We start from the raw sequence: 19953 nt of genomic DNA on the forward strand, positions 1-19953 counted from the left end.
GTAAAAACATATAATGTTTCCCCTCTGTAAAATTTTTTGACTCTAATATGTCAAAAAAATTAAACAAGAATTTTGAAACTGACTTTATCCAGTGTTTAGATTTTTGTTCTAGAAATGTATGCAAATTAGCGCATATTTAATTAAATAACACCTCATTTGCATATTTAAACGTAATCAATCAACTCGGTAAGTAAGGTGACAGCTATTGGTTAATTTTTTACCCTATTCACCTGCAGTGTCTCGCCCTAATCTTATCAAATGACACCTTATTGTAAAGTGTTACCAACATTTTTAATATGCAGTCGTAATACTCTTCACCTTTAAAACATCCTCATAAAGGTTAGTGACTCTCACACAACAGTTATAAAGATTACTGTTAGGTAACACAAAGATGTAGCAACATTTACAGCTCAGCTTCATCAGCCCATTGTGCCACCGTTGTTATGTAACTTGTGAAAGACACTTCCTCCAGAGCACCCTTATCACTGACAACAATTCTCTGAAAGCTTCTTCTCTGATCCAAAATCTCAAAGCTGGCTGTAACATTCCCCTCACGAGGAATTAACTGTGCACCGCTGCTCTAGATAAAACGTCTCCTGACCTATTACGGGCCGTTTTTGAGTTTGCTAATCATGCTCAGAACTGGCACCTTGCTACTCAGACTGAACTGAATGAATGAGAATCATTTTTAGACCCCAGTATGTCATTGGAGGCCAGAACTGTGACGTCTTTGTCAGTGGAACAATAAACAGTGGCCGTATTAATCTTTCATGAGCTCTTTTTATGGAACGTTAGCTGACTTGGACAGCGGAGCCCAGGGCGGCTTGTGATGTGGATAGCTGTATCACTTTAGCTGTATCAAAAGAATGCACTGCTCTTAGATGGCCAAGAGTTTTGCCTGCGTGTTTATTCAAGGAAGTTCTTTATTGTTTCCCGGAAAGCTAATTGATTTGTGCGGCTCAGTGCACTTTTAGTGCATTTACCAAGGGTAATTCAAACCACTTTTAAAGCCACAGAGGAGTTACGGTTCCCAAAATCATTTGTATCTAATTTCATATGGCTTCTTTTATTATAGTTGAGTATTAATATTGATTCGTTTTTTACACACGCTCAAGTTTATGCGACTTTCTGAAGCAAGGCAGTTCAGCTTATTGAACAAATGTCTGCATTCATTATGAAACAAAAATCAGTTATTGTTTCAGGAAAAAAGCTATCTCACATCACTTGCTTTTGTTTGAACGTAAAAGAGAACTTGCTAGTTGTCATGGATATTAAGTTACAGTCATATGTGTTGGCACGCAGGTCTCCTAATGGTTTGTTTCAGCTGCATCCCTCAGGAGAGTCCTGTTTTTTTCTTCTTTTCTCTATCTAGGAGGCTTAAAGGAGAAGTTCACTTCCAGAATGAATGTTTCCTGATAATTTACTCACCCCCATGTCATCCACGATGTTCATATATTTCTATATTTCAGTTGAAAAAGAAGGTTTTTGAGGAAAACATTCCAGGATTTTTCTCCATACAGTGTGGATCAACGGGTTGAAGGTCCAAATTGCAGTTTCAATGCAGCTTCAAAAGGCTGATCCCAGTTGAGGAATAAGGGTCTCATCTTGCAAAACGATCGATCATTTTTTAAAAAAAAGAAAAATTTATATACTTTTTAACCACAAATGCTCATCTTGCATCATGTAGGGATCATGTAAAGCCCTTTGGAGCTGCGTTGAAACTAATATTTGAACCTGTTGATCCCCATTGAAGTCCATTATATGGAGAAAAACCCTTAAATGTTTTCCTCAAAATTTTCTTTCGACTGAAGAAAGAAAGACATGAACATCTTAGATGACATGGGGGTGAGTAAATTGTCAGGTAATTTTCATTCTGGAAGTGAACTTCTCCTTTTGTTTCAGTATCCTGGGCAAATCGTGCATTTGCCACTTTGACCTCGGTTTGCTTCAGGTGGATTCTTCTAAGACTTTCTAAAGAACAGAAAGTGCATATGATACACTTGTTCACGTTGACTTTGAAACTCACACACTTTGAAACGCTGTACAGCCAAGCGCAGAACTGTGTTAGCTATCTTTGTTGTTCCTTCCTCAGACAGAAATAGCACCTGACCCAGATTTTTGTTTAAACTTTGAACATTTGGTGAATGAGTAGTCAGTATTGATGACGCCATTCATTATTGTGGCCGTTGATTTGAGTCACCACAGTGAATAGACCGAATTGAATGTTTTATTCTTGTTATTTTTAAGTTAAACATAAATGTAAATCTATTAAAAAAGTGAATTTTGTCATCTTTTTCATCAATAAAATTATGATTAGCCACACTTACAATTTTCTCTCTTTTTTTTTGTCTTTCAGGGCCCTCTCCATGGATATAGATACAGATTATGAGCGACCTAATGTGGAGACCATAAAGTGTGTGGTGGTGGGTGATAATGCGGTGGGCAAGACCCGACTGATCTGTGCCCGTGCCTGCAATGCCACCCTTACTCAGTACCAGCTGCTTGCCACCCACGTGCCAACTGTCTGGGCCATCGACCAATACCGTGTGTGCCAGGAGGTGGGCAGACCTTTGGCATATTGTGTACATGATGAAGAGCACTGAGTGTTGACATAAATAATGTACATCTCATTTGCCGGAAGTCATACCATTGTAGTGGAAAAGTTACAGTCAAATAGAACAGTACATATAAACATCGCAATGAAGTACAACCTGTTTAACAAGTGTATTTATATACTTTAGTTTATATAAAATAGTTAAAAAGAGAAGGAAAATATGTATTGTGTATATATAAAAATAAATATGTATTGTAAAATATTCCATTATTTATATATACACTACCAGTCATTTTGAATTTTTAGATGTTTAATGTTTTTTAAAGTCTCTTCTGCTCACCAAGATTGCATTTATTTAATATAAAGTACAGCAAAAACAGTATAATTTTGAAATATTTTTACTATTTAAAATATCTGTTTTCTGTTTGAATATATTTTAAAATGTAATTTATTCCTGTGATTTCAAAGCTGAATTTTTAGCATCATTTCTCCAGTCACATAATCCCTCAGAAATCATTCTAATATTCTCATTTGCTGCTCTAAAAACATTTATTATTATTATGTTTAAAACAGCTGAGTAGAATTTTTTCAGGTTTCTTTGATGAATAGAAAGATTAGAAAAACAGCATTTATCTAAAATAGAAATCTTTCGTAACATTATAAATGTTTTTATTATCATGTTTGATCAATTTAAAGCATCCTTGCTAAATAATAATTTCTAGAATTTCCGAGCTTTTCCAAACTCCAAGCTTTTGAATGGTATATTGTATGTTACAAAAGCTTTTTAACATTTTATCAAATTGTTGTAAAATATTATTAGTTTGTATATTTGTATATGTATTTGTAAGTGGTTTATATATTAAACACATGTAAAGTAAAATAAATATGTTAAAAAATCTAAAAAATAAAAGATAATATACTAATAAATAATATACTAATTGGGGCAGCCGTGGCCTAATGGTTAGAGATTCGGACTTGTAACCCAAAGGTTGCAGGTTCGAGTCTCAGGTCCGGCAGGGATTGTAGGTGGGGGGAGTGAATGTACAGCACCCTCTCCACCCTCAATACCATGACTGAGGTGAGTCCCTTGAGCAAGGCACCGATCCCCCAACTGCTCCCCGGGCGCCGCAGCAATGGCTGCCCACTGCTCCGGGTGTGTGTTCACGGTGTGTGTGTGTTCACTACTGTGTGTGTGCACTTGGATGGGTTAAATGCAGAGCACAAATTCCTTGTATGGGTCACCATACTTGGCCTCACTCACCCCCTTTCCTTTAAAATATTATTTAAAATAAGAATTGTATATCAAATTAGAATTACTAAGTATTACATTTAAAATCGACCTAAAAATAAAAATTCATTCATTAATTACTCATTCTCATGTTGTTCAAAACCCGTAAGGCCTTCATTCATCTTCAGATCACAAATTAAGATATTTTTGATGAAATCCGAGAGCTTTCAATACTACCAACAGTACAACAGTACTATCACATTCAAGGCCCAGAAAGATATGATGTGGCAACAGTGGTTCAACTTTAATGTTATGAAGCTACGAGAATACTTTTTGTGCGTGCAGAAAACAAAAATAAAGACTTTATTTAACAATTTCTTCTTAGATTTCATTAAAAAATCTTAATTTGTGTTCCGAAGATGAACTATCAACTTGAGGCTGTTTAGTTAAATGACAATTTTAATTTTTGGGTGAACCCTTCAAATGAGATTCCTGAGAGGGTAATATGAATATGATATGTCTGCATTGGAGTACTGGTATAATTAAACTAATTTGTATCATCCAGGTGCTGGAGAGGTCACGAGATGTAGTCGACGAGGTGAGTGTCTCCCTCAGGCTGTGGGACACATTTGGAGATCATCACAAAGACAGACGTTTTGCTTATGGCAGGTCAGTTACACATACAGAGCTGGATTTGAACTCATATTGCTCAGTGTGTTATAGCTTGTGTGTTAACCACTAGGCCATGACACTAAACCCCTTGTTGCACACACACTTAATGTCCCACAGCAGAGTTCCTCAGATCAATCTTCCGTTTGTTTGTTCTGGTATCTCTGCACACTTGGCTGTGGCATGTGTTGCCCTGCCAAGGTTTGGTTATTGCCCTAATCCTCCCAGCTGGGAAGGCAATGTGCTGTAAGCCTAGCCAAAGAGCACTGCGTGGAGGCTCTTATTCTCAGAGCAGCGCAGGGCAGTGGAGGATCAGTGGATCAGCAGTGGTGCTTTGGCTCTGGGCAGTGCAGCAGATCACAGAAGCCGCAGAGCCAAAAAGACAGATAGGTCAGAGAATGAGGGAGATTGACGCTGTTCCTAAATGCTTACAGTGCTTCCCAGAAGTATTTGGACAGCTAAGTCACATTTAAAATATAGGAATTTTGTTGCATTAAATGCACCATATCAGACAATATAGCATCTGGAAACAAATTAAGCTACATCTGATGCAATTTGAGTAATTCTTAAATAATTTTAAGCAGATGTATGAGATCAGTTTTCCTCATACACATTTTGTCAATCATATTTGTTTTTCTGTAAATGCTGAACTGGTACAGAACCTGTGGTATTTTCAAATCTTTGACCTCACAAAGTACCCACACATCAGATAAACTGACATTTAAAGGTTTGCAGTCAGTAAGATATTTTTTTAATGATTTTGAAAAAAAAAAAACAGCCATTACTGCAGTCTTTGGTATCACATGATCCTTCAGAACTCATTTTAATATGCTGATTTGCTGCTCAGAAAATATCTCTTATTATTGAAAACAGTTGTGGTGTTTTATATATGTGTGGTTTGATGAACCTTTGATGAATAAAAAGTTCAAAAGCACAGCATTTATTTGAAATAGAAAACTTTTGTGACATTATAAATGTCTTTACTCTCACTTTTGATCAATTTATTGCATCCTTGCTGAATAAAAGTATCTTACTGACCCCAAACTTTTGAACAGCAGTGGACTAAGAGGTCATGACAACTGTGTTTTTGATTATATAACTATATAATTCATCCAAGAATTTAACAATGTAATAGCTTTGTGAATGTGGAGTGTTTTTAGTATGTACTTATGTGCCAGACAGAGAAAAAGAGAGCAGAAAACAGAGAAATCTGTGTGAATGAACCACAGGAAGTTTGTCTGTGAGATCTGACACATCCAGTTGTGTGTGCACAGCACTGAGGCAGATGCAGTCAGCTGATAAAGCACTATTAATGGTGGTGCCCTGTTATGGAAACACAAAATCAGGTGACCTTCACCCCTGGTGTCTATTACTTATACCAGGGGCGGACTGGCCATCGGGAGAACCGGGAGAATTCCCGGTGGCCTGGCAGCCAATTTGGCTGCCCTCCCATTTTTATTATTATTATTATTCAATATTTTTGTTGTTATTGTTTTTATTGCCGGCCTTATGTACTAAAGTGGTTATTTCGGAATTAGCCATTCAATAATAAAACTCTAATACATCATAAATCGATTAGTCTTGACTGGCACGCGTTTCGCCTATATAGTTTCACCATGCATAAAACTCTGATTATACTAATGGGAATCAATCTGCCAAAAAACATGGTTAGGCCTACTACATTTACCATAGGCTCAATAATTTTCCTTAGGGCAAAACATGGCCCATGTCATGATAATGCAAAAACAAGTTTAGTTTTAAGATTTTTTAATAAAGATATAATTCAAGATGCAGCTAATTTTTGTTGTTCTGATTTTGACATTAAGACAATGAGACATGGTCCCAATGTAGTGGCACTCTTTTTTCTGTTGTCCCTTTTCTCTATCAAATGTTTTAGTAATAATCATAAATTATATATCATTTGAAAGCTTAGAAGCTCAAGAAAGATACCAAATTAAATTGCATTATGGTCTTTTAGAACTTAGAGTCTCAGGATATTTGGTGGTTATTTTGTAATATAATGAAAAATGTCAGAAAAACTTAGACACTTGTGACAGAAAAATACATAAAAAAACATGTATGTTGTTTGGTTGGCACCCGATGGCTGTTTGTGGTATAACGCCCTAAACAAACTTTTACAGGAACCTACTTTTTTTTTTCAGATCAACTTTAAATTTGGAACATAACCTATTTAGGCTTCAATTTGATATTAAATTTAGGATAGAACCTGTTATGTAAAATATGTAATATAATAAAAAGTGTACCGTGTATTTTCTTTACAGTAAATTTAAACTTAAATTTTGTTGATACTTTATTTTGTTTTGTTTTTAAATTCCACTTTTGCAATAATCTGCTGATTGTCTTGTTTAAAAAGAGACCAAACTTAGATCTGTATTACAAAGTGTTCATGAAGCACAAGTTAAGATAGTGCACTTTCATGCCTATTTTAAAAAATGGGGGGTGACAGTTAAGGGGTTACATTTTTCAAAAAGCAAATGTAGGCCTTTAGTATATGTAAACAAGTTACAGTGAGGTGGTTGTTTTGCAACAAGGTGGAGATGTGTTTATGAAAAAAGTGACAGATACAAGGAAATTTGTTAAAAAAGTAAACACATGAGAGACAGAGAGATTCAAATAGATTAAAAAGCAAATTGGAAGTTCAAGAGATAGCCTTTAATTATTTTACCCAGTTGATTTAAACTTTTTTTATGTGATGATGAAAAAATATTGTTGTAAGTGTGAGATTTCCCGGCCTGAAATTTTGTCCCAGTCCGCCCCTGACTTATACTAAATACACACCCACACAGACACATTTAACATTTCTTGAAAATGTTTATCAAAGCCTAGCTGAGTCCATTGATTATTTGTGAACAGAAACTGACAAAACACATTGTGAAATTCAAGTGAAATGAGCCAAACTTATTTAGAAACCTCTGGAGGAACCATGACTCAGCGGGGAAGCCCTCCTCTAGAGGCTAACACATATTTATACATAAATACATACACATCATACATGCATATGTACAAAAATATACATTGTGAACAGATTGGTACATCGATGGTAAAGTACTATGTTAGTACCAACAAATATCTTCAATGTACTATAGTTTTTGTGCTGCTTTGTTGTTCCAAGAATGTTTAGGTTTATTTATATGTTTAAATACATGTCTGTGATCAAGACAGTGTAGTGTTTACAGTGTAGTCAAGCAGACACGCAGTCAGGAGTTTGAACTTAGACATGCTCTACATAGCTCTACTGAACACCACACACTGATTACATAACACAGACCCTTCATGACCCACAACACAAACTTTTACAGCACACATGGTTATTATTCACTGAGAGATGGTGAATGATTGTGGATGGATATGTACATGTGTTAGTCAGTGTGTTTTGTTTTTATTTGCCTTATATCTGACCCATTACCACACATTCTTGCAAACATTTCTATGTTAAATATACAGATTTGTACATTAACAGGAACACAGACACTGGAATGTCGACTTTGACCCTTGGAGGTTGTAAAATTTGTACGTAGGTAAGGTATGGTGTGTCTTAGTTTAGTGAAGAGACTTAAGGCCCATTCACATGAAGCATGATAACCATAACAATAAAGAATAGTCCACATCACAACTAGAGGAATGATATTGTTGGAACCCTATTCATATTTCCCTTTTATATTTTTTCTAGCTGATGAAAAATAAAACCACAGGCCCATCTAGCTCATATATAGGGTAGTCTCTTTGCAATGTCAACATTAGGGGTCGACCAATTATCGGCCTTGCTGATTATCTGCACCGATATTAAGCATTTGTATGGTTATTTGTAATGAACACCCACAGATATTTTTAGAAAAATAATCCTTAAGTCTAGGGGTCGACCGATTGACTGGCTGATTATCTGCACTGATATTAAGCATTTGTATGGTTATTGGTATCGGTAATGAACACAAACAGATATTTTAGAAAAATAATCCTTGAGTCTAGGGGTCGACTGATTATGGTCACTGGTATTAAGCATTTTTATGGTTATCAGTAATGAACACAATTTTTTTGATTTTTTTTTTTAGAAAAAAATCTATTGAGTCTAGTAGTCAACCGATTATCAGCCTGGCTGGTTATCTGCACCAATATTAAGCATTTTTATTGTTGTCAGTAATGAACACAAAAAAACCCTTGAGTCTAGGGTTCGACTGATATATCAGCCTGGCTGATTATTTGCACCGATATTAAGCATTTTTATGGCTATTAGTATCGGTAATGAACACAGATATTAAAAAAAAAACTCTTTGAGTCTAAGAGTCGACTGACTATTGGCCTGGCTGGTTATCTGCACCGATATTAAGCATTTTTATGGTTATCAGTAATGAACACAAACAGATATTTTTAGTAAAATAAACTTTGAGTCTAGGGGTTGACCGGTTTTTGGCCTGGCTGATCATCTGCACCGATATTAAGCATTTGCATGGTTATCGGTATTGTTAATGAACACAAACAGATATTTTAGAAAAATAATCTTTGAGTCTAGGGGTCGACCGATTATTGGCCTGGCAGATTATCGGCACCGCTATTAATTATTTTTATGGTTAGCGGTAATGAACACAAACAGATATTTTTAGAAAAATAATCTATGAGTCTAGCAGTCAACTGATTATTGGCCTGGCTGATTATCTGCAGCGATATTAAGTATTTTTATGGTTATCAGTAATGAACACCAACAGATATATAAAAAAAATCCTTGAGTCTAGGGGTTGACTGATTATCGGCCTGGCTAATTATCTGCACTTTTTATGGTTATTAGTATCAGTAATGAACACAGATATAAAAAAAAAATCCTTGAGTCCAAGAGTCAACTGATTATCGGCCTGGATGGTTGTCTGCACTGATATTAAGCATTTTTATGGTTATCGGTAATGAACACAAACAGATATTTTTCGAAAAATAATCTTTAAGTCTAGGGGTCGACCAGTTTTTGGCCTGGCTGATTATCGGCACCAATATTAAGCATTTTTATGGTTGTCGGTATCAGTAAGGAACACAAGCAGATATTTTTAGAAAATAATCCTTGAGTCTAGGGGTCAACCGATTATTGCCCTGGCAAATTATTGGCACCGATATTAAGCATTTTTATAGTTTTCGGTATTGGTAACTTTCAAAACCGATTTGCTGATAATTTAAAAACATTTAAAGAAAGCTTTTGTCAGAGTCCTTGTTTTTGTTCATTTTGACATTAATTTGCATTTTTAGGCATATATATTGGTTCAAAATATCGGTTATCAGTCTACTTGATCTGTAATAATCGTATCTGCATTGGTCCTGAAGAACACATATTGGTCTACCCCTAGCCAACCTTACTATTTATGGAAAAATCAGAGGAAGTAAACATGTCATAATTGTCCACTTTGGTAATTTTATGTTTTCAGGAAAATTCCTTTGTTTGATCATCACACATGAGGTGTTTGCCAATAATAAAACAACATTTTTGAGAAAATCCCTCTAGATTTTCACTTTTTGTATCAAGTATTTTCTAGCAAGATTATATCTTTAGAAAATATCTATAATAGAAATGTTGTCTGAGAAACACTGGCTGTCATATTATATCTATAAACATGCAAATAAGCACTTTCCAGTGTAAATGCACAACTGTGATGAAATCCGCTAGACCAAGTCTGTTTACATTTCAACAACAATGCGGTGCTCCATTAGTCATTCTTGTGTATGCTGGTCTCACATGATGAGCTTGTGAGTGCAGCTGTGAAATATGACATGGTCGGACGACTCGCTATTATTAGACCAGCGCTGGTTATTGAGTCAGACGGGATGCTTTAATGACTTGCACAACACATTCACTGGAAGAGCACACATGCATTAAAACACACAAAGTATTACTCTATTTGGCTGCTCACTCACTCACTGTTTCTTTATGAAGTTTGTTCATGCCTCTGGGAAAATGGTCTTATTGCGATTTTCATTTAGCAAAAGAATGATTAGGAGTAGTGAGGTGGAGATCTCTGGATCTACATCTATGCAAAAATCTCATTATGGCTGAATGTTAAAGACATAAGTAAAATAATGGTAACAGTATACAATCACTCTGGTATACAGTAGTGCCATAAGTACCACTTGTGTGTGTAGGGAAAAAATAATATGTCTGGGCTTATGACATTTTGAAAGCAAGAAAAAAGACTTAGTAGCTGACAGTATTTTTGTTTGTTGCATTTCACAGCTTTTATTCCAATAACAGTGATTCACTGTCCATTTTAAAGCCTCTGTGTGGGATGATTAGTGTCCAGGGTTTGCCAATTTCCTCCCTATTACATGATTTCCTCGGATGTATTCTCTTAAAATAAACCGATTTCTTTCTCTTTGTGCATTTAGATCAGATGTAGTAGTGCTGTGCTTCTCTTTGGCCAATCCGAACTCCCTGCGCCATGTCCGCTCCATGTGGTTCCCTGAGATTAAGCACTTCTGCCCCCGCACCCCGATCATCCTGGTGGGCTGCCAGCTGGACCTTCGCTATGCTGATCTGGACGCTGTTAACCGGGCTCGCCGGCCTCTGGCCAAGTACGGAACTCATCCTGCACCCACTCATATAGCACATATTATGTTATTAAACTTCAGCATGAAAAGTTTTCCGGGCTTCCGTTTTGAAGAGGATTATTGTACGTCTTTGTTATTGTATGCCTTTGTAAGTTTGAAGTCTATGTGTTTTCTATGTCTATTTATTAATCATCTATTTGTTACAAATTGTGTAATTCAGATTCAAAATGGATACATTTACATAGAATACAAATCTGATTTTGTAAATTAAATAAAAAAAATATATATTAAAAAGAATCAGATATATTTTACACCAGCGTTAAAGTTTAAATCATATTAGTTTAAACTTCTGATATAGGGTTCTTATATACGCCTCGTTCTTCACGTGCTTGCAGAAAAAGACTTACCAGAACTAGAAGTTACTGGGTTGTCTATTTTCACATTTTCTGGGTTAGTAGATGCACCGGGGACCTGATTATAGCACTTAAACACAGAAAAAGATAGGATATGTCTCCTTTAAAAAAATTTACTGATCCCAAACATTAAATGGTCGTGTATATATTCTGTCTGGCTTATGTAATGCTTTTCTTTTTTTCTTTAACTTTCCCCTCCTAGACCCATCAAACCCACAGACATCCTTCCCCCAGAACGAGGCCATGAGGTTGCTAAGGAACTTGGCATTCCATACTATGAAACAAGCATTGTCGCTCAGTTTGGTGTAAAGGACGTGTTTGACAATGCTATCCGTGCTGCGCTCATCTCTCGACGCCACCTTCAGTTCTGGAAGTCCCATTTAAAGAAGGTTCAACGTCCCCTCCTCCAGGCTCCGTTCCTCCCCCCCAGACCGCCACGGCCTGTGGTGGGCATCCCAGATCCTCCTCCCATGGATGGAGAAGGTCCGGACTCTCTTTTCTGTAAGCCATTGTGTGCAGATGTCCTGTTTCTCCTCCAGGCCGGGGCCACTCGTGTCTTTGCCCATAAGGTGTACCTGGCGACTTCCTGCTCCAAGTTCTATGACCTTTTCACTATGGATCTTGGAGCAGCAGGGATGGAGAAGGAAGGTGAGGAGAGCTCAGAGGGGAGTGAGGAAGAGGAGCAGAGTCGAAGAGGAGCCAAAGAACAGGCTGGGCGTACCAAGAGCCTGGATATCGATAAGGAGGGTGAAGGAGGCACTAGGGGTTCAAATAGGCTGCTCTTGTTGCAGCAGGGCTCACTGAGGACTTCACAGAGTGATAACGCTCTGCCTGCCAGGGGCCAGTGCTCTTTGGGATCCCTGGGAGCAGGCCGTGCTCTTTTGGGATGGGGGCGTGGGTTCTTGGGGGTGTACTTGGAGATGGTGGATGACCCTGTGACAGGTCGGCCAAGACTCATGACAGTAGTGTCAATGGATGATCTCATTCAGAAAGGGCCTTTCCAGGTATGAACAAACTTAACTGACAATCTATAGCAGTCTCATTTGATATGGCAGTGTCACACTATCTGTTATCTATCGCTTTTCTTTGCTTTTTCAGGCAGTGCTGCAGTACCTTTATATGGGTCATCTGGATGAGACACGTGGGGACCTGATGCAGGTGGCCACCATCGCTGAGCTTCTGGAGGTCTTCGACCTGCGTATGATGGTGGCCAATGTGCTGAACCGTGAGAGCTTTATGAACCAGGAGATCACCAAAGCCTTCCATGTGCGACGTGCCAACCGCATCAAAGAGTGCCTGAGCAAGGGCACCTTTGCTGGTAGGCAATCTAATATCAGGGTCAAACATCTATTTATATCTATCTCTCTATTTTGTAATATTGTCAATGTTAGATAAAATTTATACTTGACAGAGTCAAAAACATTTTAAACAACCAGAACACAATGCATACAGTTGAGGTCAAGTTTCTGAATCTGCAGAATGTTATTTATTTTACAAAAATAAGCGGGATCATACAAAATGCATGTTATTGTTGATTTAGTACTGACCTGAATAAGATATTTCACATAAAAGATGTTTACATATGGTCCACAAGAAAAAAAAATCATAGCAGAATTTATAAAAATGACCCTGTTCAAAAGTTTAAATGCCTGAATGATCCACAGCTGTGTTTTTTTGTCTAGTGATAGTTGTTCATGAGTCCCTTGTTTGTCCTGAACAGTTAAACTGACTGCTGTTCTTCCAAAAAATCTATCAGGTCCCACAAATTCTTTGGTCTTCCAGCATTTTTGTATTTGAACCCTTTCCAACAATGACATTGAGATCCATCTTTTCACACTGAGGACAACTGAGGGACTCATATGCAATTATTATAGAAGGGTCTAATGCTCACTGATGCTCCAGAAGGAAAAAATATGCATTAAGAGCCGGGGGTGAAACGTTTTGAATTTGAAGATCAGGGTAAATTTAACTTATTTTGTCTTCAAGGAAACATGACACTATATTCTGTGGAAAAGCAAGACAAAATGAAAAAATATGATATTTAGGCAAAATAAAAAAAATGTACACATCTCCATTCTGTTTAAAAGTTTTCACCCCCTGGCTCTTAATGCATTGTTTTTTCCTTCTGGAGCATCAGTAAATGTTTGAACCTTCTTTAATAGTTGCATATAAGTCCATCAGTTGTCTTCAGTGGGAAAAGATGGATCTCAAAATCATTGTTGGAAAGGGTTCAAACTCAAAAAATGCTGGAAAAACAAATAATTTTTTGGGGACATGAAGGATTTTTCTGAAGAACAGCTGGCAAGTTTAACTGTTCAGGACAAACAAGGGACTCCTGAACAACTATTCAGGTAACAACACAGTATCAAAAATCAAGGGGATGTAAACTTTTGAACGGGGTAGTTTTTTTAAATTCAACTATTATTTTCTGTTGTGGATATATGTAAATATCTTAAATAAACATGCATATTGTATGATATTTTGGTAAAATAATTTTGCAGATTCTGAAATGGGGAAGTAAAATTTTGACCTGAACTGTAGAGGAAACTACAAGTTTATATCATTTTGTGACCTAAATGTCCTGACAAATTGCAATTATTGTATCCTGATAAATTACCCTGCTATTTCTTCTATCCTTTTACACTGAGAAACTGAATCAAGCCTTTTCTTCAACAAAAATAACCTTTAACAAGCAACTTGTTGATGAACAGTGAATGGACAGTTCTCATTGATTTTCACCTAATTAACTGTGCTAATTTGTATAGTGCAGATTCTTCAGGACGTTCTGGTGTTATTGCGTAGCTAATTTCCATTACTTGTCAGTGTGTCACATTCTTAAGGTTTTCGTAGTGACACCATTGACTTGACTCTCATGAGTTCTATTTTCAATTCCAGAAGTCAGTGGAATTGGAATAGAATAGTTCATACTTTAGAACAGCCTTTCCTTTTCTTCATTCAGTCTCTGTGTTTATTTAAGGGAATACCCAGTGGAGTGCTTTAAAATATCCCTTCATTGCTGTCAGTGAATATTTGCATATTGTGGACATGTTTGCTTTTCTGCTTTGTGCTGTCTGTGTCGCTTACCCTCTGTTGTTATCACGTCTTGTGTTTTGTGTGCATGTTTGTCAGAATTAACCTTTTCAACAGTCCTGTACTTTCCACTTACACCTGTTTATTTCATTGCATCATCTGCAACTGTCAAAATCTCATTACCCAACCATGAAGGTGCTCCTCTCATGTTTTGAAAACCAGAACGTTTTTAATCTCTATTGTGGCCTGAAGACTACTTGTACATTCCCTATGGGTATGCATTAGTTTATAAACCAAATCGTTAGAGATTTATTTCCTTCCCCTTTAGAGTAGAAATCTGCATTTAATTAGGTGCTTTTTCCCCCATCATGCCCTCCTGATACCCACAGAATACTGCTTAACAACCTGTCCAACATCATCTTTGTTTAACATAATTAGTGAGCCACAATGAACATGTGAAGTCATCCATGACAGTCTCTAAAGGATTTGCTGCTAAAAATAAATTTGCCCCCTATATGATCCCAGTCTGGCCCTCCCTTCACGTTTTCTGTCTTCTTATCCTTAGCCTTGTCAATCTGTCTATTTATTACTGGTCTGTGTGTCTATCTGTCTCTTCGTCTGTCTCTTTGTGTTCGTCCGTCCACCTGTCTTCCCCTCTGTAGCCTCGACTCTGTGACACACGCCGAGATGTGTGCTCTTTTCCTCCCGGTTTTAGATGTGGTGTTTCGATTGGACGACGGATATCTGCCAGCTCACAAGCCACTGCTCATCTCAAGCTGTGATTGGATGGCAGCCATGTTTCGTGGGTCCTTCATGGAGAGCTACATTGAGGAGGTGAGCAGAGATATTAGTGATTCATATATAATTAAAGCAAGAGCATGACACTCAACACCACCTCCCCTGAGCCCATTGAGTTTTAACAGATCCCCTAAAGTGTGTGGTAGGTTGTTTGAGGAGTAATTGAGAGTGAATGGGGGGAAGTCACGTGAGAGGAGTCAATGACTCCATCGCGATATGATTGGATATGACTGGTTATGTTCGTCTTTGATTGGTTCATGTGATAAATCCTGCCTCTTGTGTTCGTGCGCATTCCAGGTTTGTAACTCAGTCTGAATGAACAATATAATTATGTTAATTGGAAGACCAATTTAAAAAAAGTAAGTAAACAACTCACACATGTAGATATAACCACTTTATTTTAAAATAAAACTTAAATGAAAACATGATCTGTGGGAGTTTTTAGTGAGTAATTAACTTGGTGAAATTTAAAGTAAATCTCTGTGTCTGTGACCAATATTTACCAAGCTTTGATGACTGATGATATGAAAAATTAAAAAAAATAGTTAAGTATTACAAAGAATAGCTGAACATAAATTCACAAATAAAATATATTGTTTAAATTGTTACTGCCTTGAGTTATCTTGATGTGATTCATACTTGGCTTTACTAAATAAAATATTAATTACATTAATAATGTTAAAATATAAAATATTTAACCAAGAAAATGTGATTGGGACATGAATTTACATTCGATTTTTTTATTTTCATTTTTTTATTCTTAAAATAAATAAATAAAAACTAATTGTGTGGACAAAATATGCTTTTAAAAATGTAAGCAAAATTTTGCTGACTAAAATTGTCTATTGTCAATAATGTTGCAAATGCATAAAGGTAAATTTCAAACCAAGCATCTTTCTATTGGTTTTATTCTCTTAGTATTGACTAGGTACCAAAGTACCAGTACTTTTGACACCAGTAGTCTATATGGGTTTGATTTAGGCTCAACAGAAAATTGCCTACAACTATTCCACAAAGTTTCACCTAAACTTATTTATGGAACCACAAAGTAATGATTAGTCTCAGTCACCTTGATCCTTCCTACCCTGCAGCGCTGACAGCTCCCACTACAAAAGTGGCACAGGTAGTTAAAACTAGGCCACCTCTATATGACAGCCTGACCCACATTGATGCAGTTGCGACAGGAGACCATCTCATCCATATGGATGAAGTAACAGCCCCGCAGGACTAAACAGGCCTCTGAGGGGAGCGCTCTAGGCGGAGTGATGCTGAGACGTTAGAGGAGGTCCTGTGCCAGCGGGAACACATGCTGAGCTATATCTGCTTTGTGTCTGTGCTCCTATATTCAAGAGAGGCAAACTAGAAGGGGTCTAGAAGGATTTATTTGCTGCAATTGAGGTTGTAGACCAAATTTAGGATGTGTTCTAGGTTTGGAATCATTTTAGAGTTATTTTAATATATATGAATATATTTTCCTGGACAAGTTAGATCAGCTAATTATTTGATCCACTGACTACTGTGCGCACACGCTCATACCAAAACATGCTAATGTCTTTGTGTATGTGATTTGGTGCTTTGCTTGGCTTGCAGTAACAGGAAGTATGTTATACTGGGCACTTCCCCTTGTGATTTCCTGAGAATCGTCATTCTAATGTGTACAGGAAGTTTTTGTGTGTGAACGTTTCATAGTTTATTAAGCTCAAAGGGGTATTTTTCAACATTATTCTAATTGATTTTATATTAGATAACCACAGTTTTTGATTAAGTTACAGTTGTTTTCTATGGGATTGTTCTAGCATATCACAGTTTGTGCTTGGCATAAATTTAGGTCATCTATTTTTCATCCAAAACTATTAAGCCAGGTGTCAAAGGTAAGGTTTCGCTGTATTCCTTTCTAAAGCCCATCTCACCTGCACATAACTCTATCCAGGTCTATCCTGTGCACGCTCTCTGATTTCCTTGGGCTACCGGCTGTCAGCTCAAGTTCTAGAAAGACAAGCTCCTTAAGGGCAGGAACTTGGGACCAAGCTGACCAACAGCAGAGGTAGAGAGACAACTGGCTGGGTTGTAGGTGTCCAGGCCTGCCGGTGAACAGGATCGCCCTGTATAACATTACAAGCATTACAGGGAGCTAGATTTACAGCACAAGTACAAACTGATGCGGGAAATAGGATGCTGGCTGTTTTTCTATTCTGACAGCATTGGCTGAGAGTATGTCACATAGAGATCAACACAAGGTGGCCAGAGACAAGTAAACTTGGTTCTGCTTTGACAAGGTTGACATGATCCTCGGTGAAGCGTTGAATTTTAAGGAATATAGCAGTATAATTGGGTTTTATTTTAAAAAAGATATTCAACCCAAAAATTTAAATCCCATTTGTATATGTCTTTCTTTTATAAGATGTACACAAAGAGGTTTTTAGAAAAATAATTCATCTCTTTGAGGCTACCTATAATGCAAGTGGATGGAACCCTCAAATCTGCCACTTCACAAACCACACAAAAAACTATTTTTGTAAAAATATCTGTTTGTGTTCATTATTGATATGATAATAACTATAAAAATGTTTAAGATTGTTGCCAATAATCAGCCAGGCCAATAATAGGTCAACCCCTAGAGTCAAATATTAATGTTTTATTAAATATCTGTTTGTTTTCATTACTGATACTGGTAACTTTAAAAATTATTAATATTGGTGTCTATAATTGACCAGACTGATAATCATTTAACCCTTAGACTCAAGGATTATTTTTCAAAAAAATCTGTTTCTGGTTTTTACCGATAACCATACAAATGCTTAATATCAGTGCTGATAACCAGCCAGGCCAATACTTGGTCGACCCTTAGACTCAAGAATTATTTTTCTAAAAATGTGTTCATTACGATAACCATAAAAATGCATAATATTGGCCCCGATAATCAGTCGACCCCTAAACTGAAGGATTATTTTTCTTTAAATATCCAATTGTATTCTTTACCAATAACTATAAAACATGCTTAATATCGGTGCTGATAATCCCCCAGGCCATTAATAAACTCAAGGATTATTTTTCTAAACTATCTGTTTGTGTTCATTACCGACAACTATAAAAAAGTGCTTAATATCGGTGCCGATAATTGGCCAGGCTGATAATTGGTCGACCCCTAGTCTCAAGGATTATTTTTCTAAAAATATCTGTTTGTGTTCATTACCGATACTGATAACTATAAAATACTTAATATTGGTGCCGAAAATAAGGATTATTTTTCTTCAAATACCTGTTTGTGTTCATTTAAAGAAAAAAGTCAAACACTGTACATATGAGACAACATAATGGTGAGTAAATGAGAGATTTTTCATTTTTTGGTGGAGTATCCCTTTAAGTCTATTTTGGTTGACATTGAAATAACATCTATGTGTCCATTGGTTAGTACAGTAACTATCTTTTAGGTACAACTTATCTTTATAGGTGCTTTTATTTTGCACGTTTACATCACATGCAAATCAATGTGAGTACACTTCAGAAAGTCTTGCTAGTCTTTCTCTGTTGTTTAGAACATGCTGCTTATTTAAAGCAGGAACAACTTCTTTTTCAATAAGTTTTGGTTTGTTTTCAATTGAAATATCATTAGGAGCTAAGAGTTCACATAGAGGGAGAGATGGGTTGTTTGCTTGTCAACTCATATTAACCACATTTTCAAAAAAATTTTTTTTTAATTTTTAAACTCTTTGTATTCTGCCATGCCACTTGAAAGTGTGATGGAGATTGTTCCATACATTTCAGTAATGATGTAAGGCAAAGATCAGCCAAATGACTTGGTCCTCATCTCCTCCAGTCTGCCACATTAGGCCGTGTAGCAACTAGTTGTAGTGAACACTGTACTATTTTTAGAATGAGGTTGTGAATAGAGCAAGCTCTTGTCACTGTCTGTGCAGCAGCCAGCACAGAAGGTGTTGTATAGCTAGATATAAAGCCCTTGCAAGTCCTCAGGATGCCAGATATTTAAAAAGTGTCATTCAGTTGAGTAAAGCTGATCATTCACCAGTAAGTGGATTTTTCAGAGTCTGTACTCAAATATTTCTTGTATATAGCTGCAGATTATTGTTGCCTCAGTTTGTGACGCACAGAGTCAAGAGTTGTCCTTGATTGATCTACCACATGTAAGCTTTACTATTCTAGTCCTGTGCAGAAATATCTCTCAAGGTTTTTGAGGTTAGGCAGCACATACGTATTACTGAAGACAACTTAAAAAAAATCCATACAACGTCTGCATCTGAATGTTATTTATAGTTCCTTTTATGTTACGTTTACGTCACATCCAACTCAATGTGAGTACACTTCAAAAAGTCTTTCTAGTCTGTCTCTGTGGTTTTGAACATGCTGCTTTTTAAAGCAGGAAGCGTGTGAACATACGGGAGACGCTCAGGTGTCAGAATTATTTCAGCAGCATCATACTTCTTTGTGATTAGCGCAAGACGAGCGGAAGCTCAAATGTGAGAAGCTGTCACATTTTCCCTGTGAGACAAAGATGAAGTGAAAACGGAGCAGATGAAGGCGGAGACCATGTTTGCGGTTTTCACTGCAGTTGTTAGTTTATGAGAAAGAGTCTGGTTGCTTCTGATAGGTGACCACTTCCTCCGTGACACACATTACCTTGAGTTTTGACCTGATTTTTAAGTGAGTTGTTTTGTTTTTCTCAATTCTTCCTTTTCCAAGGAACAACAAATTAACATAGAATA

The 19953-nt window shown here is 36.8% G+C and overlaps 1 protein-coding gene across 1 annotated transcript in view; it reads left to right on the forward strand.

Moving 5' to 3' along the window:
- Positions 1-19953, forward strand: part of rhobtb4 (Rho related BTB domain containing 4) — a 41476-nt gene that overhangs the window by 7811 nt on the left and 13712 nt on the right. The window contains exons 2-7 of the mRNA XM_073839635.1: positions 2357-2558; positions 4348-4451; positions 10830-11015; positions 11607-12408; positions 12503-12722; positions 15150-15268. Coding sequence (XP_073695736.1) covers positions 2357-2558; positions 4348-4451; positions 10830-11015; positions 11607-12408; positions 12503-12722; positions 15150-15268 — 1633 coding nt within the window. The remainder of the gene's footprint in view (positions 1-2356; positions 2559-4347; positions 4452-10829; positions 11016-11606; positions 12409-12502; positions 12723-15149; positions 15269-19953) is intronic.

Source organism: Garra rufa, chromosome 5, assembly GCF_049309525.1.
Source record: "Garra rufa chromosome 5, GarRuf1.0, whole genome shotgun sequence".
Taxonomy (NCBI): domain Eukaryota; kingdom Metazoa; phylum Chordata; class Actinopteri; order Cypriniformes; family Cyprinidae; genus Garra; species Garra rufa.